The sequence below is a fragment of the Zootoca vivipara genome, chromosome 11 (genome assembly GCF_965207765.1).
Source record: "Zootoca vivipara chromosome 11, rZooViv2.hap1.1, whole genome shotgun sequence".
Taxonomy (NCBI): domain Eukaryota; kingdom Metazoa; phylum Chordata; class Lepidosauria; order Squamata; family Lacertidae; genus Zootoca; species Zootoca vivipara.
The window spans coordinates 33167692-33192526 of NC_142594.1; the positions used below are offsets into that span (position 1 = coordinate 33167692).

Genomic DNA, 24835 nt, shown 5'->3' on the forward strand with positions numbered 1-24835 from the left:
GAACTTGTTGAGCAAATTTTCCATAGTTACAAAGTCCCATGCTTGTAAATACCAAGCAGCCATGGGTTTATTTTTCAGGGCTGCACAAGTCCTGAACAAGCTGCACTGACCGGCCAAAGACTCACATAGCTAAATATTTATGCAATAAATGCTGCTTGGCTGGAGCTCATCAAGAATGATGCCTAGAAGTACCACTTCAGGATTTATTGCTATCGGTACTTAATTTCGTAGAAGACTTGGGACCATACTGGAAGATGCCTTATACCAACTCAAATCTATCTGGCTCAGCATTACCAATGACTGAAAGTGGCTCTTGAGGGTTTCAGACAGGCCTCTTTCAAGCCCTACCTGGAGGATGCTGGAAATTGAACCTGGGACCTTCTGCATACCAAACATGTGGTCTGAGCTCAGCTCCTCATTGAGCTTTGGATCCTCCTAGGAGACCACAGAAGCAATTGCATGATGTGAGATATATTACAACACCTCTCACAGTTCATTGATAAAATATATGGTGGATTGTGAAGGTGTAAGACGCTACCATCACAACATTTTTGAAAGCAGTTTCTCTGACCTTATCTTTAAAAATTGACAATTTGTTCCAGATTGCAGCACATTGTTCTGAGCTTATCAGGCTGCCAACGTTTGCCTCCCAAACGACTCACGGACCATCTGTGTCACCGACAGAGAGTTTGATATGTTCTAGGAAAAGAGCGAGACAACCTGGGTACGTTTTTCAATGAGGTTCATTGTTATTGTTCTTAGGCTAGGCCAGCCCTACCATTAGAGAGTGCAGCAACCACCTTGGGCAGCTGTAGCAACTCCTGGCTCTTCCTCCTGAGCCCCCAGCCAGGCTTCACTCTCCCCATATGGCCCCTCCTGGGCCCTGTAATCAGCTATGCTCTCCCAGGTGTTCACAGAGGATGTAATCACATCCCTAGCATTGAAGCAAAGTTCAACTGGCAGTCTAGTCAGCTTCTGTTATGTAGAACTGGGCAGGGGTATCAGCACCCTGAGCAGAATGTATTGGGCCAGCCCTGATCTTAGGGGAAGATTATCACACACACACACACACACACACACACACACACACACAAAACCTCACATGATGAATACAACACTATTCTGTTGGTTACTTGATGCTTAGAAAATTACTTTTCCATGTAGGGTCAAAGTGTATGAAACAAGGGGTAGGAGGGAAATGCACTTCCTACATTTGTTCTGAATGTCCAGCATTGAGGCCACAACCCTTCCTTTGTGAGAATATTGGCTTGATAACTCCACAATGGAGTGCAAGCCCATCTCCCTACAAAGAGAGATGACTTTGCCCAGCTCCAGATATTTAAACCAAGCATGGAGAAAGAAAGTGGAACTCACCTGCACTTTCATGCCCACAAGCGTGTCTGATGTCTAGATCTGTTCTAAAAATGTGACAAAAAGGCTTCAGGTGTATACGACAGATCAGGGTTCGCACACACGAGGCAAGATAGGGCGACTACCTCTCTGTAAATCAGTGTTTCTCAACCTTTTTTGGGCCACGGCACACTTGTTCCGTGAAAAAAATCACGAGGCACACCACCATTAAAAAAGTTAAAAAATTTAACTCTGTGCCGCCCTATATTATAATTATGACTGTAAGAAACACTTGCCAAATATTGCTTTCCGGTGGGTCAGTGTTGTGGGTGGGTCATTTGCACTGAGCTTTGGGAAAGAGGAGGAAATATTGCTTTCCGGCGGGTCAGTGTTGATTATTGGCTGCCGCCAGGCACGTGACAATGCAAATCGCCCTTCTCGTCGCCGCACGTCGCCGCACACCAGCCAGCGTCTCGCGGCACACTAGTGTGCCGCGGAACAGCGGTTGAGAAACGCTGCTGTAAATAGATGCTGCTTGTCTCTTCCCACACCTGAGGGAGGAAATAACAGAAGCTGCCCTCTAGGGTTTCCTGGGCAACATGATTCATAGAGTGGGCTCCTTTCCCCTCCATGATTGCCTTTGATTCTCATTTCAACCATTGGGTGAGGCTGATTTGATTCCCCAATTTGTTCCTAGAACCTTATGTACATCTTTACATCCTTATTTCTGATGATCTTCAACCCTTCTTCCCTGGTGGTGGGGACATCATTTTTCGTTTGCCTCAGGTGCCAAAATGTCTTGGGCCTTCCCTGCAACAGATGGAGATGAGGCACTGTCAGTCGCTGTGATCAGAGTTGTAAGCAGTGATTATGGAAGACCAGTTGCTTGACTATTTATAGGCATCCTAGCCCAGTCAAGTTGAGAATGAAAGAGTAATAAAGACCGATAACTCCATTTTTGGGCAGGCAAAACATGGGATTTTAAAAAGGATTTATTCTACAAAAGGCAGACGAATAAATTTGTTCAGACCTAAATGTGACAGATGACAGGCTCCCAATAAGGAGGCTAGAAAAATTAGAATAGCTTTTATGAGGAACTTGAAATCGGGGGCTGTCCAAGGTGTTTCAGCACTTGAGGCAAAACACCCTGCTGCCACCCCCACAGTGATGGGGGGCAAACTCCACAAGGGCTTCTCCTCAACAACATATTGTAGTTTCTACTCTAGCCCCACAGCTGGGGATCGCTGGGACCAAGGAGGACATAGTATTCCCCCACCCAAACTCTGGTAGGAGCTTGGAAATGTTTCTCCCCTTCCTTTGAGCTGCTGGGATTGCTACAAATAGATGTTATCAAATTGCAAGAATTGTACCTCTTTCCACTCCAGCACTTTAGTACATTATTCAGGGTAGCAGTGTTATTTCCTCCAAGTTAGAAAGAAAGGCTAGCAAGCAACCTTTGCCTTGCAACGTGAAGCTTCACTTTATATATATGGAGCGCTCTGTGCTCTGTAGTTAAGAGTACGCAGGCCTGCAGGCCACTGGATAGTCTGCAGTCACAGCAAGCAGGTAGACTAGATGGTAGGTAGACCTTCTAATACATTCCAACTCCATGACTTCAATTGCTACCTAACAACAAAAACACATATATACTGTAAGTTTCTGATAAGTTTAGTCATTCAGTGACTGGTATTTGCCCTCCTGGAAACTTGCAGCCCTCCAGATATTACTGAATTGTAACTTTATATTACAATTCGTACAAAGATTACCATAATAAAGGACAAAAGTGGTAAGGACCTAACAGAAGCAGAAGACATCAATAAGAGGTGGCAAGAATACACAGAGGAATTATACCAGAAAGATATGGAGGTCTCGTACACTCCAGGTAGTGTGGTTGATGACCTTGAGCCAGACATCTCGGAAAGCGAAGTTAAATGGGCCTTAGAAAGCACTGCTAATAACAAGACCAGTGGAAGTGATGATATTCCAGCTGAACTATTTAAAATTTTAAAAGATGATGCTGTTAAGGTGCTATACTCAATATGCCAGCAAGTTTGGAAAACTCAGCAATAGCAAGAGGATTGGAGATCAGTCTACATCCCAATCCCAAAGGGGGGCAGTGCCAAAGAATGCTCCAACTACCGCACAATTGCACTCATTTCACACGCTAGCAAGGTTATGCTCAAAATTCTACAAGGCAGGCTTCAGCAGTATGTGGACTGAGAACTCCCAGAAGTGCAAGCTGGATATTGAAGGGGCAGAGGAACCAGAGACCAAATTGCAAACATGCGCTGGATTATGGAGAAAGCTAGAGAGTTCCAGAAAGACATATACTTCTGCTTCATCGACTATGCAAAAGCCTTTGACTGTGTCGACCACAGCAAACTATGGCAAGTTCTTAAAGAATGGGAGTGCCTGATCACCTCATCTGTCTCCTGAGAAATCTCTATGTGGTTTGAAGAGGGTTTTTTTGGAATGTTTTAAAAAATGACCAATGTTTTGACATTTCCCACTTCATTCATCTATGTAGAATAAATCTAGCTGCTAGAACTCAGTAGATGAAAAAATTAAGAGGCAAATCTGTGTCTATATCCAAAAATACACATGCTATTTATGTCTGACTTTGGGTTTTCCAAGTCCCCCTCTTTCCCCAGGCAACAACAGCTTATGCAACCACAGCTTACACACATGAGCTCCTCATTATATGGCTTATTTTTCAGAGAGAACCATTCATGGACAATCTACTTGCAGGCACTATTAACACTGATTCAAAATTGTTTTGCACCCTTGTTCCACCATATTAACTGTTTTTCAGAATATTAATAGCCGGACTTGAAATGCTTCTATGCTGCCTTTTCTGAAGTTACTGTTGGACAAACAAAATTTATTGCTCACATGAATATCCTTCCTAGAAGTAAATATTTTTACAATGCCGAGGTGGAAGGATGAGCAACATGATTCTGTATTTCTATGTGCTACGAGATGAATAGGGGAAGGGAGCATCCACACTTAGTACTTTCAGTGCAGTGTCCCAATTTGGTTTACCAAGAAGCCAGTCACACTGTTTTCAGGTAAGTATACTGAGGACTGCAGCCTTTGTATTTCATAAACACTGAATTGGAAAATGTGTGAACTACAAAGGAGAAAATATAAGAGACACTCTATTATGAAAAATAATTTCTGAAGGGAAAATAGAGTAAGTGTGAGATAATGGACAACATCAGCTTTAAGTAGGGAGACCTAAAGTCCCTGCTCGGTCACTGGATCATTGCACTCTTGTAACCTAGGATGGTTGTGATGGTTAAGAGGATCAGCTGTCATGTCAGACATCATTGGAACAAGGCAAGAAAACTTTCCATTGCATTCATCCTACTTTCACAAGGGATTTCCAATGAGAACTCATTACTCAGCCTTTATGTCTGCATTCAGATGGCAAGCCAAATCCATTTGCTTTCAATTCCAAACCTATGTGATCTCATATAGCATGAGTCACAAGGGGCCAAATCAATGGTTTGAGATTGGTTTGCAAACCAGCCTATGTTGTGGGTTCTCAAAAGCCACTGACAAACTAGAGCAACGAGGTCTTGCTTTGCTTAAACAGGCTGCTGCACAATGACATGGAAGTATATTATTACTGTAATGTACAGTATATGCTATATATTTTATTATATCAAAATTATTTGCATGCCACAATCTAATAAATTGCTCCAGGTAGTGTTCAAATCTACAGCAAACTCTTGTGGCACCTTAAAAATTAATTTATTATGGTATAAGCTTTCATGGACCACAGCAGGTTTTTAAGATACCGAAGACTCATTATTTTTGCTGCAACACCCACCCAGCCACCCTGGGAAATCATAAAAATCTAGCTTCAAATATCTACAAAAGTAAATTTTGAACAAAAAAAAATCCCACAGCATTTATGCACAATTTGATAGTCCTAGAGAGCGTAGCTGCTTAAAAGGAAACATAAAACAAAACACTTTGTATATAATTCTGACTAAATGAAGGACGAGTATCAAGGATTCAGAAAATGGCAATTGATTTTTACAAAAGTTCACTTATGTGACTTTCAACAGACATTCTAAATTGTGTAATAGGAGGACAACACAAAGTTTGTGGGATCTACAACAAAATGAGCAATATATAATCACTCCAAGGATAGTGCCTATTCAGAGTTCCAGATAGCTGTGCTCTCCAAGCAGGGCATTTGACTCTCCTTTCCTAGTTTCTCTTTCTATATTTGATCTACAACCTATCCCAGGGGCTGCCAATGTGGCTCCTGTGAATGCACATGCATCTAGAGGCCTTCCCATGCACCCTCAGGAGCCCATTTCCCCAGTGAATCTATGCTTGAAAATAATATTCTATTGTAGCCAATAGAAGAGGTCACAATGCATACTTGTATGTGTGATGCTTATGATAGTTTCTCTGGTTTGCAAATGTGGCCAATATTCTTTGGCTACTGAGAATGCACGTCTTGTTGGGCTGCTTTGTGGTAGATGCCACCTTTTGGCAACATGTTCTACTTCTGCAATTTCTTTGGTTCTCGCAAGCATGCTAATACCTCCCCTATTGTTTCTCAGCGGCCACAAACCTGTCAGAATTCACCACTTGAGTTCATTATTAGAAGTGAAGATATATAGAAAAAAGTACTGCATACAGACGTTCTTTATACATTAGAAAAAAAAATATTTGCTTTCTACATGTTGTAGAAAAATGGAACAAGGCTATTGCTGAATATCAGGTATTGCTGAATATCTATTGTCATTCAAATGTTGGTCTATAATGATCACAAATCAGAACCCTCTCCCAACACCTAAGCAGAGCACTTATCTCCCTAAGTGGCAATGGAGTTGTCTGCTCAAACTGCAAAATACTGGGAGAGGATGTGTGCCACTGCAAGTCCAACTGGTGTGTGTTTGTGTGTGTGTGTGAGTGTGTGTGTGTGAGTGTGTGTGTGTGAGAGAGAGAGAGAGAGAGAGAGAAAGAGAGAGAGAGAGAGAGATTATTGAAAAGCCAGAGGCAAGGATATGTTTGCATCCATTAGGTACCCACATTCAAGGAGCTAGGGCAGTGCAAGAAAGTACTGATTGGCTTAGCAACACCAAGAGCTATCCAGGTCTGGTTACTGTGCCCAAGGTGGCCATTTCACACCGGCATTCTCTCACATACACCCCTCATATTCTATTAACAGTCTTGGAAGTGGCATAGGCTGTAATTATTTGTCATCACTTGATACCACACATGTCTGTAGTGTCAAATACTTGCCAACACTTACTTTACACAGATTTAAAGGAGGTCTTTATTTAGCATTATGTGGAAAAGACGATGATATCTTTGTTTTATAAAGGTTAGAGTGTTAGGGGAAATGACATGATTGTTATTTCTGTACTTAACTCACATTCCATTAAATAAGAGGTCTAGAAAAGGAACAGGGGATGGGGGAAGAGATGTGTTCTATATGTATTAGAAAAAAATTACATACACAAACAGAATGCTGCTTACAAAGGGGGGGGGAGAACATTTTCTATTAAGCATTTATGCACATATTTGGTGATTTAAACTGGAACCAGAAAATCAACTTCACATTTTTGCCATCTTTAAGAAGACACAGTAGCATCCATTTTCATTCATTCTCATATCTGCTATATGGATGGTCAGAATCCTGAAGGAGACCTGGGGAAAAAGCAGGACAATTAAAATAACATATTTAAGAAAATATTGTTCAACCAGGTAGCTAAAACATAGCAAACCGCTAGCTATGTTGCCAAGGATGGTACAGCTCAATTACTGCACCAGTACATTGCACCTATTCTGTCATGTCAAAGTTTATTTATTTAGAGCATTTGTACCCAGCTTTTCAGCCAAAAGGATCCTAGAGTCACTTACACACTATCAAAACAAGCCTACCCACAAACCACAAGGGGAAAGGGACAGAGATGGAAGAGGAAAATCAAAACTCAAGCACCAATTTCTAAACAGTTGTTCCTATAGTGACCAGCTGGCATAATTCAGGGGCAGGAGGTGGCTGATGAAGCTGCGCTTCCAGCAAAACTGATGAAATGAGCCCTGCTTCTTATCCCTCCCATTGAGGCAGCCTGATCAAATAGCTGCCCCCAGATGGCAGCTGAGGGGAGAGAAGGCCTGATGGAGATGGCCTCTCACAGCAGAGCTGATGAAGTGAACTCTGCTTCCAAATTGCAAATAGAATAATATCATGTCATCACAACAAACTAGCTTGTCGCTTGGGTGCCAGGATGAACATCAAGTACAAAAAAGGTACTGAAGTTCTGCAGAATGTAGCCAAGACCAATTGTAAGGATTATATGATCTCCATTTATAATACGTGGTGCTACTGGAAAAATATGATAAGCAGCACCTAGAAAAAGTAGACAACACTCCCAACATCTGATGCTCAACACACAGACTAAGAAACCAGAAACACTTGCTACTGAGCTAAAAGAAAAAGTGAAGGAAAATTCTAAATAGATAATTAAAACTTGGAAGGCTTAAAATCACACTTCACCACCTATCAATAACTTTAATCAAGGCTTAGTGCCCACAGACACAAAGGAGTTTCATCATGTCCAATCTAACCTGATTACTCATCAATTAAGGGAGGAATTAAAACTGGCATGTAGTGTACACACACAATGACATTATCCATTTTAAGAGTACACTGATATGTGTAAACAAAAGACACTCATAGCACAAGCACAGCACAGGAAGTGTCATTATGGGAGTACTTAATATTGGAGTTATGAAGTATGACATTGTGGTACAAAGACAAGTACAGTAACAGAATCCAGAATGAAGGGTGGGGAGGCAAGAATGTTACTTGCTCAAAAATGGAAAGAAGTCCCAGCAAAAGAAGAATGAATACAAAAACTTATGGAATAAGCAGAAATGGCAAAGAGAGTAGGAATAAATGAACAGTTTTCACAACAGACAGATAAAGATACACATACTCGGGTAGTCTCCCAGAAACTGGCCACTGGTCAACCAGTGGACCATGATCTACCTTCTGTTGATTCCCCTACTACCAGTATACAAAAGAGTATTCAGAATCTAAACAAAGGCATAGCATAAAATGTTGTCATGTATTACTTGCATAACAAACAGAATTGTAGCAAATATGCGACAATTGCATCTATTTCCTTTGAAAGTTACCACAGTGAAAAATAATTTAAATGCTGCTCAAACTCATTTACCCATGAACCTATAATTTAAGCAATCAAACTGTATTCATACCAGGGTTTCTTATAAAAAAGTGGCAAATTGCGTAACAAAGAAACTACTCAAACCGAGTAGTCCCTCTTATTAACGCTCTATTGCTTCCAGTGCTCCCAAAGGACTATGGCTAGAGTGAACAACACCTGCAATGCATTATAAATTTATAATTACCATTTAAATGGAGCAAGAAAAGCTGATGGGTGAAATAGGGGTAAAAAGACATTCCCTCAAAGCCAAACAAGGGTGACATTTCAGATGTTATCTTAATTTAGTGATGGGTTAGCAAAGCATTTGCTACTCTCCATTCATTCTTGCCTATTTAAATGAGAAGACACCACTGCAGACGGGAAGATCTAGTGCATTTACAGTTTTCTGCAGCATTCTTTATTACGCCATTGTTGAGTGAAGTTTGCAATGATGTATGGACCAGATCTATATTAAACAGGAGGTGCACTGTTGCAGAGAAGGGATACCAACTAGAGATATTAACTAGGCAATTAGTAGTGCTTAATTTTCAAAAAATGATGAAAGCATCCCAATTAAATGCTTACTGTCCAAAGATATAGAAAGGTGCTGCTTCATTAATAATTCAAGCGATGGGTATTATGTGATCATGCTGCATAAACAAAGGAGTATGGGTATACAATGTTTCTAGTCCTTACAATAGCTAAGATTTTCAGATTTAGGAGCAGTTCCCAGTGAACTTTCAGAAGCCAGGGAGGAGACTAAGACTTTAAAAGATATTAGCTAGGGTGTAGCAGAATTGTGCAGAATAAGAAATATGCAGGATTTTTTGTAGATTAATAGATTGCTTTTCTTAATTGTATGCACAGTAAATAATTCTGATTTCTAATCCTGGGAATAGGACTCACCTCACTTATCCCAGTACACTGTACATATGGCACTGTCTCCTCTTTTACAGCATGGCATAAATTCTTTTTGCCAATAATTAGAAGACTAGATCATAGAAGCAGCTGTCTATGAAACTTGGGCTGGATTGTGTTCCAAGCACTTTTGTTCACCAAGTAATTCATATACGCATAAGCCACTAGACTTAAATAAAGCAAAATAAAGTGCTAAAAAGAAAACTCTACAGCAGTAAAGCCTGCAGATGACTTATACTTCACACTATTTTTCCATCTACATGATCTCTCTAGGCACTCAAGCAGCTATATAACCTTTGATTTAGAGAGGGTAAAGCAATATACTACAAAACATGTTACTGTAGGTTAATAACCAAAGAGAGTTTGGCTGTTGAGAGTTTTAATATATGCTTTAATATACCTCACTCTTGTGATCTGATACAAATAAACTTGAGCTTTGTGCCATAACTGGATTTAAGATTTCCTAGTTCTGCAGACAACAGCAGAGAACCAATGTGTTGTAGCTGATTGGCACTGTTTTCTGTAATTTTTGAATGGAGTGTTTTTAATGTTTTATTCTGTTATTAGAATAGATTGTGTGAATGCCATCCTTGGCTCTACAGGAGGAAGGGCAGGGTTAAAATTAACAAATTAATTAAAAAGTATTTCCCACCACTGCGTGTATTTTCCCTCACCTCTATAACTATATAAACCATAACTATATAAACTATAACACTATAAACCATTAGGTTAATATTTTTATCAAAAATTACCCTGGAAACCACATATAATATGGAGACCATATGAAAAATAGGTCCCAGCAGCATCCCAACTCTTTTTGGGGACAGGGAAGGTATGAAGATGTATTTTCCAGATAGTTCAGGATTAAAAATAGGTTATTGGGGCTAAACGGGTGGTGGTGGTGGTGGGGTTAAAATGTGAATTATACATACCATATTTTTTCCGTATCTCATCATGTTTCACTTTTCTTTCATGTTTTCTGAAAAGTTTATGAACATAAAAAACAAATACTTGAATAAGTAATTTTAAGCAAAATATGACAAAGCTACTGCTTACACATTAGAACACAAATATAAGTGGAACACAGATCTTGCCTCAAAATAAACTCTAGATAGAGGACTGCATCAATATATTATGTTGCACTGTGATGCAATGCCCATCACAGCGTAATATCTAAATAAGGCCTCAGTTCAAAAGTCTTTTCTTCAAATGTATGGCTTTCCAATGAATGATGTATGCATACTGAATAAGCATATTCTTATTCTAACATACATAATAGCTTGTAAAATGAAAGCTTTTTTTAATGGCCAAGAAAATTAACTTCTAAATTGTGGCAATACACAAGGAGATTTGTTGAGGTTTCAGTAGATAGATAGATCCTATATTATCTCAGACAGCTTTTCTTCTAGCCAGAGGTTGCCTACAAAAAAAACCAGGCCTGATCATCTTAGCAGCTGAAGTTAAATGGAATGCTTGGAGATCTCCTGCTACTCAATAGTCCAAAGCCAACAATAAATTTAACATGACATGAAGGACATGAACCAAACCACAAAAGACTTGTGCCTTTGACTCCTAACGTGGCAGTATCATTTGCATGATTCTTACAGGGTTCTTGGGACTGATTTAGTGCAAAAGAGTTAGGACTTAGTTTCATCCAACTAATATGCAGACTGCATCTCACCCTAAATTTGGGACAAAGATAAGAAGCAAGAGTAGCTTCTACTACTGAACCACAGTCCTACCAACTTACTATATGCTGGTTCACACGTAATACTAATCTGCAGTATAGCACTACAGTAACAAGTACAGTGGTGCCTCGCTAGACGAATTTAATTCGTTCCACGGGTCTTTTCTTATAACAAAAAATTCGTCTAGCGAATCCCACGAATCCCATAGGAATGCATTGAATTTTTTTTGCATTTTATTTGCTCATAGGAACGCATTAATTGAATTTCAATGCATTCCTATGTGAAACCGCGATTCGCTAGACGAATTTTTCATAAAATGATTTTGTCTAGCGAGGCAACCTCCACTCGAAAAATGCTTTCGTTAAGCGGAAATCTCGTTAAGCAGGGCATTCGTTAAGCGAGGCACCACTGTATCAGCAAGCCTGAGCAAAGTGTCTGGCTTGTGCAATCCCCTTCCCATGCTGTCCCAAGAGGAATTCTGCAAATATTAATTTCCCATTCAAAGTATCTGAGCTTCTCTGTGCCCTATCTAGGGTAGAAGCATGTTTCAGATAAAGGGCCTTCTCAGTGGTTGCACTCAGATTATGGAAAGCGCTGCTGTGAAGTATGGCCTGATTTATGCAGTGCTAATTTTCACCAGTTGTTGAAGACGGTTTCATTCCTTCAGGCGTCTGTTGTATGTGGCAGATGATTTTAATGCTTTAGTTTTAACTAATGAACATTTATTTGTGGTCATTTTATATTGTTTTATGTAACTGCAATTTTCAGATGTTGAAAGCTGCCCTGAGTGGAAATCAGACATCCATACTGGAAATTATTGCCATTCCTGTCTGCCTGCATTCTGTGTTCTAGAAATTTAGCATGGGGTTAAAAAGTGTTTTTTGTTTTTGTTTTGTTTTTAAGTGCATCGCTATGGGTGCTATCAGGCAAACAGTGTGATTCATTTTATATTTCATATAAAATACCACCACTATTACTATTCACATATAGCACAAATAGACTCTAGCTTTGAAGATCCTCAGGAGAACAGCTAACAAAATGGATCAGCACCAGGGCAGAACATCTTGCTATTCTGGAGCTATACATAGAAGATCTGATGACTCATCCAATACTGCTTCATTCCATTATGCTGCCTTTCCTCCTCCACTGTCTGGAAGCAGACCTGTACAAGATAGCTTGTACAAGATAGCTGACTGCCCTCAAGCATCAAATTATTATTTTTAGGGTCTCAAAGCCTCTAGGTAGCATCATGAGTTGCATTTATTGAAACCCTTAGGAGTCAGCATACAAGCATATTGCCTAATAAATACTAAGAGTGAACTACTGCAATTAATACTTACAAAGCTTTATAGCAAGGCTATACTGAACATATCCCTAGCTGGACATTTTTTAATGACATCTATGAGCAAAACTTATGTATTTAGGTGTTTTTTTGAAAAAGAAAAGCTTTGAAACATACCGCTGAAGTGACTGCAATCTTTTTTCTTCCCGATCTCTGATAAATCTTTCTTCTTCTTCAGACGGTCGCCTAAGAAATAAAGGGCTTTTTGTATCAAAAAAATTATAATTTCTGATATATAGTTTATGAGGAATCTATGTTTGTTAATTTACCCATACATTCACAAATTTGTAGCATTTTCTCTATAAGTTAATCAGAAGTGGTATCTTAAACCGAAGAATTTGAAGCTGACATTAACACACACTTAAAAGTCATGATTCATTGACTGCACCTTATGTGTAATATATTTTGTAGAGTAAATAAGAGTACTGGTAATTCAATATAAAAATGACGATCTTGGATATCACAGTATGGGATTAGTTGGCTGGGAACCATTTCTCTGACTAGCAGTAGATTATTGATTCCCTTCTTGAATTCACCTGAAATAAGAACCAGAGGCCAAAACATGGTTCTTTCTGGCTTTTAACTCAACAGCATCATAACAAGACATATCAAACCGATTTAGGTTAAAAGATAGATCTTTTATCTGCTACCGGTACTTCATATGAGCATATTGAAGAAAAAACACTGACACCCAGTGGACATGATGTGTAATGGACATTAAAGAATTAGCCCCATGTCATGAAAGTGCCCTTAATGGAATTTATGTTTCAGACATCCAACGTGTTTCAACCTTCTTCAGGAAACTGTACATTAAATTAAAAAAAAATGTAGGGCAGTGTATGTCCTACATCTGTTATAAACAGGCAGTGACCATTTTAAGTGCGTCAATGCACAACCGTGCATTGCACCAAACCTGGAAGTGACCCAAAAACATCACAAAAAGGGACAAGACAGGACAGGAACAGGGTGTTTGTGGGCTTTTTCAAAGGTGTTTCAAATATACGGGTTTTCACTTAAATGTGTGGTCCTTGGAACATAACCCCTGTGTAAATTGGGAGCTGCCTGTACTAACTTTCAGAGCCAAACAGCACACATTAAACACATACTTGCCTCATTCACATATAAAACCAAACAGAGCACTCAGGGGGCAACAATGCACCCCTGTTGCCTCCCCAATATCTCATCTGTACTCTGTAACTGTTAAGCAGTTTACCCCAGTCCAGATTCTATACTGAGTGTGAGTGAGAGTGGGAATATTCCTTAAAGCTATGGAGTGTGTGTGTGTGTGTGTGTGTGTGTGTGTGTGTGTGTTGACTCTGCTTCACTGTGCACTCAATTCCTCCCCCCATAAGCAGATTCCATCAATTTTGTATGTAAACAAAGCAAACATGTGTTTAACATATGGGGCTGCCCCACTTGTTTAGTCTGGCCCTCAGCATACACTTAAAGGCTCTTAAATGTGGCATGACCTTAAATGCAAGTTTGAAAACTTGCTCCAATTCCAGAAAGCCCCATTGCTCCACAGGACAGATTTCTTATGCCACGTAAAACTATCCGTACTACTTCACAGCTTAGAATTTTCCCACACCTAAACATCCTTATTGCACTTCAAAATAATAATTTACACTACAAAATGTAGAATGTGCATTTTGCATGACTCTTGTGTGTTGTTTTCATCCATAACGATCTTTTTGTGAGTGACTTTACCCCTCGTCCCTTGCCATGAACCCCCCCAAAATGGAAGTCCCCCTCCCAGATTTTTTAACCCCTAAAAACCCCTAAAAATTCCTTCTCCCTAGAAAAGTTCAACAACCTTGAGCTGAACCCCCCCCCCCCAATGGGGGTAGATTACGTGTTTTTAATTCTCAAAGTAGATTGCAGTCTTTTGAGAGTTGGTCACCCCTGCTCTATAAGACTTAGAAGACAGATCATCAGGTAAAGGAAGTGAATGATGAAATAACTCTTAAATTTCTAGACCAAGGACCTTGGTAGAGGTGGAGAAATGGAGAGAGGACATTCATTGCCATGAGAATACTCTGCATGTTTTTATCATGAATCCGGAAGTGAAAGCTTACAAAGCTCAGAAACGGCTTCAGGTATACCACTAAAGCATATCTAAATAAATCCCCTTTTCAAACTAAACCATTAAGTATTAAATCAGAAAAAAATGAACTTTACATACCCCCAGACCCTGGTGATAAAAATGTTGTAATTGTTTCCTTCAGTGCAATTAAGTTTGACATATGCAAAACCTTTTCAACACCTTTACTCTAGAATGCCTCTGGTATTTACTTAAGTAAACTAAAAATATTACATCCTTGAAAGTAGATTCCTGAAGAAGCCTGCCAGTTGGTGTACCAGGGAACTGACTTGGGTGCCTGGGTAACAGAAATATGTGAATAACATTGCTCTATTATAACTGGATGGACGTTAATTATGTCACCTGGGTTGACAGCTTTTGGTGTAGTTTAAAGCATCTTTGAAAGGCATTCTTGTACCACTACACCAGAAGACTAAAATATTTACTCACTCACATTTTCTATGCAGCTATAAAAAGAAATGTATAGAACCTGTGACAGTAGATGAGAGAATACTGCCACTCAACTTGAATAGTATGCTGCTGAAAGAAACAATTATTTTGTTTCAACATAGTTGGTTTAACCATGGTGTAGACTTTAACATTAAATATCAGGATCTAACTTTATATATTGTTCTAGCCCAGCTTCAATGGATTTTAAACGCTTTCTGGAAACATTTTTCTGGGACAGAACATAGCTCAGTAGCCGAGTACATGACTTGCCCGCAGAGGGTTTCAGGTTCAAACCCTGGCATCTCCAGTCAAAAGGATCAGGTAGCCGGAGAGCCACTGTAATTCATACTACCGTGTTTCTCCGAAAATAAGACACCGTCTTATATTTATTTTCCCTCAAAAAACCACACCATGGCTTATTTTCAGGGGATGTCTTATATTTTTCCTCCTCCTCCTGCCGCGGCCGGTATTGCTGCTGTGCCTATTATTTTCGGGGTATGGCTTATATTCCTTGAAAGCTTAAAAATCCTGCTATGGCTTATTTTATGACTACGTCTTAAAATATGAGAAACAGGGTAGACAATATTGACTAGTTGAACAAATAGTTTGGACTGATACAAGGCACTTTCCTACATTCCTAAAAATGTCTTTTACTTCCAAACTAATGGGTCAAATTAGACCGAACTCTTAAGCACATTTTTGAAGCACTGTTGTTTATGATAAGCATTTTTGGGGCCCTCTGATTAGGATTGTAACTGTGGAATTGAAAGGTGGGGTTAATCTCCCCATCCCACTCTTTTTGCTTTGAATGCAGGGGTCAGCAAACTTTTTCAGCAGGGGGCCGGTCCACTGTCCCTCAGACCTTGTGGGGGGCCAGACTATATTTTGAAAAGAAAAAGAAAAAAGAAAAGAAAAAGAACGCATTCCTACGCCTCACAAATAACTTAAGAGATGAAATTTAAATAAAAGCACACATTCTACTCACGTAAAAACACCAGACAGGCCCCACAAATAACCCAGATGTGCATTTTAAATAAAAGAACACATTCTACTCATGTAAAAACACGCTGAATCCCAGATCATCGGCGGGTTGGATTCAGAAGGCGACTGGGCCAGATCTGGTCATCGGGCCTTAGTTTGCCTATCCATGCTTTGAAGCCTCTTTGGACAGGCAGCCTAAAAATATCTCTTTAAAAATAGTTTCCCTACTGAAAATTCACCTGAAACTTTTATTTGCCCTTTTTTATTAGGGAAAAAAAATTAGAGGAGACAAATAGCAGCTGGGTAAGGGAAGCTTTCAGTGGGAAAACAATGAGGAAGTAGTTAGCCCTCTCCATTCCCTTGTAAGAGACCCATTCTGTATTGGGGATCCCTGTAATTTTTGTAAACAAAGACGACCAGACTATATATGTTTTTCAATCAGGTGCTTAAAATCATATTTGTATAACCCTTAATTTCAAGGACAACTTTATTATAGATTAATGGTGACAAAGTCAGGGGGAGAAAAATCAAGCAAAGTTACTAAGAAAAACCATTTACCCTCTAGAACGACGTCTGCGACAGCAGTAACAACAGCAACATCCTATAAGGAGGAGAAGGAAGCCTGCTACAACTGCAATGCTGATGATCATAGCCTCAAAGCTGGCTGAAAATTAAAAGCAGAATTTTAGTACATGCAAAGGTTAGCAAAGGAAGGAAATACAGTAACAGAGAAGAGTTCCATGCAGGGAAGGGACTAGGGCCCATTAGAAGATGACCTTGCAGCAACTTACATATTATATCTTAATGGAATGACTGGAATTCACTTATGTGGTGAAGTAGTTGGCCTGTCATTGTGAAATGTGTTCTTCTAGTTTAGAGATTCCATCTAACTATGTCTAAGGTACTGGCCAGGACATTTTAATAGGTTAGTTCTTGTATCAAAGATCTTAAAACTGGTAATTAAACTTAAAACTAAGCATATTAAGATAGTCAGAACATTAGCACATGGTCTGTTTATTTAAAAGGGCAAGTGACTCTATGCAATCCAAATTTCAATTTTATCCATTCTCAAGTATGTCTTCTACAATATTAGGCAAATATCCTAGAAGAAAATAGAAAACAACCACTAAAGGAGATGTCAAATTTTAAAATGAGAGAATTAGAATTACATTAGCAAAATCAGATATTTTCAACTTAAATTCCACATGGGGTTAGGCAAAAAACCCATCTGCATTCCTTCCACACATGTAACATATGAAGAGAACTTATAAAATACAACAGAACTTTGTGAACAGTGAAATCTATTTTTAATAACCCTCTATACACAAGTGAATCTGAAGTATTGTAAGAACTCTTCCCTCATGTAAACATCTTAAAGAAAAGAGACATTGAATGCAAGGCTAATCCATAGTTTAAAGGTAAAGGGTAAAGGGCCCCCTGACCATCAGGTCCAGTCGTGTCCGACTCTGGGGTTGCGGCGCTCATCTCGCTCTATAGGCCGAGGGAGCCGGCGTTTGTCCGCAGACAGCTTCCGGGTCATGTGGCCAGCATGACAAAGCTGCTTCTGGCGAACCAGAGCAGCACACGGAAATGCCGTTTACCTTCCTGCCGGAGCGGTCCCTATTTATCTACTTGCACTTTGATGTGCTTTCGAACTGCTAGGTGGGCAGGAGCTGGGACCGAGCAACGGGAGCTCACCCCGCTGCAGGGATTCGAACCGCTGACCTTCTGATCAGCAAGCCCTAGACTCTGTGGATTAACCCACAGCGCCACCTGGGTCCCTGCTAATCCATAGTTTAGAACAATGGAAATAGGCTGCAGCAAGCTTTGGGCTCCCATACTGCTCCCAGCCCAGCCATGAAATCAGCTTTCACTTCCATTTTGATTAACGGTGGTTTGCTGTTTTGTCAGAACCAAACAAACTGTTATTATATCTATTGTTTGCTTGAAAAGAAGTCAACTTCCAACCATGGATTGTGGAGTGGCGTGTTTAGGGTTTAGAGCAGGCATCCCCAAACTTCAGCCCTCCAGATGTTTTGGACTACAATTCTTATCTTCCCCGACCACTGGTTCTGTTAGCTATGGATCATGGGAGTTGTAGGCCAAAACATCTGGAGGGCCACAGTTTGGGGATGCCTGGTTTAGAGGATATATTAAACTGCAGTTCATTAAATTACACTTAATCTAAAACAGGGTGGATTTGATTTAAATCACAATTTAAATCACTAGTCAGTAAGACTTGATTTAAATCATTTTTTATGGAAAGACTCATTCTTGCTGGTATAATCTTAATATTTACAACCAGTTGAAGGTTTCATTTTTGGAATAATAAATTTTCAGAGTAGTTTTTTACAGTTATATCAAAAATTACTATTAGAAATACAAAGAGAGATAATTATGAAATTATTGTGAGGTTTAATAAGTTTATATTTGGACAACTTTTCTGCTGTACTTTATTGGAAGGAGAAAAATAATCGTTTCCTTAATAACAATTAAACAATTTATTTAACTAAAACAATAACATTATAGCATATGTATCCATGTTTGTTATCTGATGCGGTTAAACATTTTTTTTAAAAAAACAACAACCTTAGACTGAGTTTTAGCACACATGAAAAACTTAAAACAAATCCTTATTTCCTGATGAATAGACTTTGGACTACAATGTAACTTAACAGTACATAGAAAACTATCCAAAAGCATTTTTTTAAAAAAATCCAATTTAAATAAAAAAAATTAATTAATTTTTTTTTACATTTTTTTTAAAAAAAATTATTGCTTTTTATCCACCCTGATGTAAATTTGATGTAGCAACAACCTATCACTTTCTTGTGATCATCTGAGGGGAAACTAAGTTCATTATCATAACATTATACCATGATGTGGTATTGTAACTGAAGGAAACAATTGTGCAAGCTAAGTGAGTTGATTAACTGAACGCAAATCAGAGAAGACAACTTCAGGAGAAGAGGACAACATTATCCAGAGAACTTGACTTTATTCTTAAGCCTACCACCTAGCAGAACTGTGTGTTTTTCTGTTCAATATCAGAAATCAGCAGTAAACAATTCAGAAACAAACTTCCCAGAAAAAACAGTCTCATTAAAATGGAAGCTTCAGGAAATCCAATGGTGGTTAGTGCTGTGTGCAAGACTACTTTTAAGCTTATAAATAGTCCATGTAAGGTAATGGTGCATATATGAAATATTGACTAGAAGAACTCCAGTTAAGTACTTTTGCATGAAGAATTATGATCATCATTTCATGGCTTCTATTACAAGCAACAATAAATTAAAGACAATCACAATCATTACCTACCCCAGCAAACTGCCCAATAAGCGTCTGTAAGTTTACACAGTGAAGATGGTGGAATGAGTTTCCTCACAGGATAGTCCATACAAGTGGAATTGACACTGCACCAAAGACACTAAGCAGAATAAAAGTGAAAAATGAACAGAAGTAGTCTTATCAGGAAGTATGCAAGTCAACCACTCAATCTTACACTTTTTGAGAATTTAACATACGGTAGTCTGAAATTAAACTAAAACGGAGTATGTTTTTGTTCACACAGCTGTAACTTGACATTTTCTGTGGGGAGCAGGCAGTGATTGAAGCACATCTTCTATGTCAATTTTTGAGGTATTAAAAGAAGCCAATGACAGTTTTACAGTTAGTAGAAATGACAACACTTTTCTTCCTCTGCTCCTGGTGCCCTCTCCCAACGGCAATGTTTCCTGGGTTCAAATGACACAATAAGCCAGACCATGAATTGGGCTGCAGTAGGAGAGAAGTACAGAAGCAGCTGCCATCTTCTCTCTGGGAACCCTCACATTCACAATATATTAAGCAATGGTTTGACTGAGCATCACATATGATCCAGGTAAATGAAGGTCAGGCTTGTGTTTCCTCAAGGAAGAGACTAACATGCAGCATTGTAAATGCCATTAATCATTCTGTTACTATAACTACTCTAAACTCTGTCAGTGTTTACAATATATTTATTTATGTTGCTTTAGTAACTTCACAATAGCCCAGAAATTACTTTGTTCACATTGTAAGAACTGTACAGTAAGATTTTAAATGAAATGTTGGTGTAAATGTGCTAGTAGGAAATTACAGAAGAGGTAAGGTGTTCAGTTATTGCCCAATCTTATTCCTTGCCTCCATTCTATCTTTCCGACATTAAATACTTCTCCTACACTTTTATTCTTCTACTGCTTCCTGGCTCTGCTCCTTTTTTCTGCCCTGTAATTATGACATCTCCCTCCAAACTCTCTTCAAAGGTTTAGCTGTTGCTGAACCTATAGCTGTGAAAGGGGCAGCAAAAGGTTTCCAAGGATGCATGCTCTAAATTGTTACTGTCCAGATGCCGGGTTAGATGTTGGTCTAACACAATAAGGCTATTCTTTCAGACAAAACAACTACTGAGCACAAAGGGATATTATCTATCTCAGCTACAGCTTAAAAAAAATATATGGGGCCATCGTACCACACCAATACAACTAACTAACTAATAATAATAATAATTTTGTTATTTATACCCCTCCCATCTGGCTGGGTTTCCCCAGCCACTCTTTACTTCTGAAGAGTACATAACCAAATTAGGGAAAGTGAAGAAAACTTTCAAATACATATATTAAAATATAAACAGTATCACAGTCACAAGGTCAGTGCTAACAGACTGATTTGTGTCAGTTTGGAAAACTATCTGCAATTACCACAAAAGTCATTCATTGCTATTAAATACAGAAGAATTATGTACTATTTAAAAGAATTAAGGTATGTACTATTTAAACAAATGGACATCTTATAAAAATAGTTAGTTTTCATGACTTGGTAATGGTATGCATGAAAAAGCAAGCCATGGTTTGACCATTTAGGACCAATCCTCAGATTCCTACTCTCCCCACCTTCCTCCTTGGTTTTTTCAAACAAATCATACTAGTCTCCCTTTATATCCAAACCAATCAATCCTTAATTTATTCAAAACCAAGTAAACCTGGTTTACATATTTCAACAAAGAAGGAAGATATTGGATCCCACAAGTATAACCAGAAGGGGAAATATAAATCCCAAGGATTGGTCACAAATGGACAAGCTGTTCTAAAAGTTGCTGGCCGATCTGTCACATGGAGCATCAGAAGGATGAAGGCCTTCTCTCCCTTATGGGAGGATCCCTCCAGCACCATCACTACCTGGAAAAGCTCTGGTGAACAGTCCCTTGGGTATGCAACAGTAAGCCTTCTTCACTGCCACCACTACCACTCAGTAGGTGTGAACACGCACTCTTAACAGTAGTGGTCAGTTGTACTTGGTACACTATTTGTTACACTTATGCTCCAACAGTCATGCAGCCTACTTCACTGATCAGAGCTCATCTGAAATCCAGGAAGCTTAGGAGAGTGCTCAGGCTGACTCAATCTATGACCTTTCCCATCTCATCATTCCACAGTGAGATCAGGGCCTCAGATGGGATCAGCCATGCCAACTGGAAACTTCCCTAGAACTTTCAGGAATCCCTTAGATTCCATTAGTGTCTTGCTACAGACTATTCTAAGAGCTTATCCATCCTTGCAGGGTGGCAACGCTATCGATAGTCTAAATCCTACAAGGAAATTGTTGGTTGATGACAACAGGGTGATTTGCACTTTCTCCTGACACATCTACAAATCTTCCATTTGTGAGAACCAGATTGCAGGTATGAGCGGCTCTATACACTGGGTCTATGATGTACACTGAGATAGTTCCATATGACAGCTGGACTTGTTAAGATGGTTTCAGCATGCATGTTTAAATCCCCCAGAACCAAAGTCGGGTGTGTTATTTTTTCCCCAAACACTAGCCCCAACATCAAATCTATCTGCTCAGGGAGGGAATGGTCATTATACTGACAGAATCCCTACTCACTTTCTCTAACCCAGCAGCAAGTACAACCTCTCACAGCTAGATTTCAAGGAGACTGGTTTCCTGGTGAGAGACTGAACTCCAGTAGACAGCAGCTCCCATCTACATTTGAGCTGCTTAAAGTACTTGTCGAGTAGGGGCAGTTGAGTAAACACAGACCACTGTGACAACCCTGCTCAGATTATCTGTTAAAAGCCTTGGCAAACAGTTCTGACAATCTTGTACATACTATGTTAAAAACTTTGGCAAACTGCTCTGTATTAGAGAAAGTTTTTATATCCTTTTGTGTTGTTAACATTGATATATATTTTTAAAAAACTGAAGCACTTTGACAAGTTGCTGCAATGTATGCTTATGTTGTTTTCAAACCAGATGCTTATAATTTAAAGAACTCTATTCTATAGTAATTTAAAGCAGATTTTTAAACATTTGAACTCTGCACAGAATTATGAGTTGTAATTATCATATCAAGGGGAGCTGTTTTAGCCTATAAAGTCAAGTCCATGCCTTAAGTACACAAGAGACTGGTGGATCAGTTCAAATGCCTATCAATACAGCTTTGTTCTCAGATATCCACAAGAAGCCCAAAAGAAGAACTGGAATGCAACAGTGCTCTTCCCTTCAAGTCTACTGTGTAAAGCAATTTAGTATTAGAGCACATCACTTTGAGCATATAGTTTTTTGCAAAAGCACAAAAAAGAACAGTTTTCCAAGGCTCCCTGAAAAAATAGCAATTGGTTCCAGTTTCCATGGTGAATGAGTCAGTTGTGTGAGTTTGTCCAGTAAATTTCCATTAGAGAATAAGGACTTCCACTTTCTACTGAAGTGTAGCAATAAATGCTTGCAAAACATTTTCTTCTGCCTGTGCATGAAGTAGTCACTTATGTTATCACTAGAAAATCCCCCCGAATATAAAAGTGACTAAACTTACTTTGGTATTTTTTACACATTCTTCACATGTCTTTTGAGTAAAAGCAGCACACGCTGGAAAGGAATAAAGTTTGCATGAAAAATGAAGAACTTAATTGAATCTATTATTTTTCTGACAGCTGTATAGACATACATATGATCTCTATGATCATATGAAATTTGAGTCTGAACTATGCTAAAACACTTTAGAATGTATTAAAGAACTGCAAATCCTCCAAAACAACTTCCACGCATTTGTGTACTAGTCTAAACTCTGCTTAGAGATATCAACAAGACATTCAGCACCACACAAACACACCCAAAACGCTTCACCCTACTTTGAAACGGGATACTGAATCTTAGGTCTGGTCTTATATTCATCTAGACAGGAACTAGGGTTGGCATATTTCAGGGGCTGCCAACTCAGCCCCCATGGGTGTGATGGTACCAGTGCCTTTTTTCGGGGGGTGGTGGTGCAGGGAGTGCATACCCCTAAACATTTTGTGAATCTAAGTTTGGCCTCATTGAGGGCAGTATTTCAATATGAGTAGAAAAATGAGAGTACCCCTAAACATTTTTTAAGAAAAAAGCACTGGATGGTACATGAAAGACTTATTTGGTGCCACCAGGGTAATCTCTCTGATTTACAGCTTTCATTTTTCACTTGTGGTCTGTAAGTAATCAGCTAGCTTCAGCCACAGATTGAGCTATACCAGTCTCTCATACAACGAAGATAAGCCTCCTTGCATGGAAACAGAACACTGGCACGGGGTGGGTGATTAGGAAGGGAGGAAACAGGAGACAAAATTAAGTGGAAATACACCCACAACAATCCAATTCTGGGTTCTTTAAACCATTAGCCATGATTCCTTATTTGTCACTGAAAAAAGAGGAATCGGCTTCGAAGTCCTGCAGCCAGTTATTTCAGAGGAGTCGGAGATGTCATCAATAATAAAGGAGGCGGGGGGGGGATCGAGGCCAGGTAGCAGCAGTTAACAGGGCAGGTACGTCCAAAACGGATATCTAGGTTGGGATGAGGTGCAAACAGGACAGAGAAGGGGAACTTTCAGCCCACGGAAACTGGCACTATAATACACCTGCCCATTTTAACAGTTCCTTCTTTGAGCCAGAGAAAGTGAAATCGCCGTCGTGCTTCCTTGCGAGGGGAAGAAGGATGCGCGGCTTGTATACCTGAAGGTGCCCGACGTGGGGGGGGGAGGGGGTAACCAAGCGGGGAAAACGGCCCGGCCCTCCAAGGCCCAAGGAGTGGCCGCTCCGGCCCCTGCCTCCAACCAAGACTAGGACCAGGGAGGAAGCAAGAGCCGACCCTCCCCCCCCCCCGCCACGACCCGTCCCGGGCAGCCCAGAGGGGCCTCCTCACTTACGCGTAGCGGGAGATGGCGAAGGCGACGCGGTGGACTCCATCCCTGTCACTGGGCGGTACCACAGCAAGAAGCAGCACGGCAGGCAGAAGGCCCAGAGCCGCCGCCGCGGTTGCCAACACCGCGCGACCGTCTCCTGCTCCATCATCTTCCTCCCCTCACGGCGGGCCTGCGCGGCCCCGTCCACTCCCCTCCTCAGGTGATTTAAGGAACAGCTCGGTCCTTCTCTTGCGCAAGCGCACTACCACCGGCAGCCTCACGGCGAGCAACGGCATAGTCTCGTGCACTACTTGCTCGCTCCGCCCACTTCCCTCTGAGGCACCTATAGACGCTGGGCGTCCCGCCCCCTTCCGTGCTTTTGCGCTCCTCCCTCGGAAGCCGAGGCCCGCCCCTTTCTGCCCGCCTCCTCATGCGCCCGCTTTCCCGAACAGGTTACGAATTGTGGACACCTGCCGAATAGTTTCTCCAGCCCTGGCTCGGGCGAATGTGGTTGGTTGCGAAGGCCTGTCCATCTGGTCCTCAGTACGACCTAGGCCACGTGCCCCTTCCCCGGCGCTCTTCTTCTCAAGTGCTTTTGCAGGGCCGGAATCCTTCAACTGCCTTGTTTTTTGCTTGCCCGATGGAGTGCGTGT

The 24835-nt window shown here is 40.2% G+C and overlaps 1 protein-coding gene across 1 annotated transcript; it reads right to left on the reverse strand.

The window, feature by feature from the left end:
• Positions 1-6634: 6634 nt before the first annotated feature.
• On the reverse strand, positions 6635-24433 carry PTTG1IP2 (PTTG1IP family member 2). Its single transcript, XM_035129935.3, has 7 exons — positions 24207-24433; positions 22844-22896; positions 19327-19435; positions 16567-16672; positions 12615-12683; positions 10400-10446; positions 6635-7026 (listed from the first exon to the last, which is right to left on the reverse strand). The coding sequence occupies exons 1-7, from the start codon at positions 24349-24351 to the stop codon at positions 6977-6979; spliced, it is 579 nt and encodes a 192-aa protein (XP_034985826.1). The 5' UTR covers positions 24352-24433; the 3' UTR covers positions 6635-6976.
• Between the last annotated feature and the right edge of the window lie 402 nt (positions 24434-24835).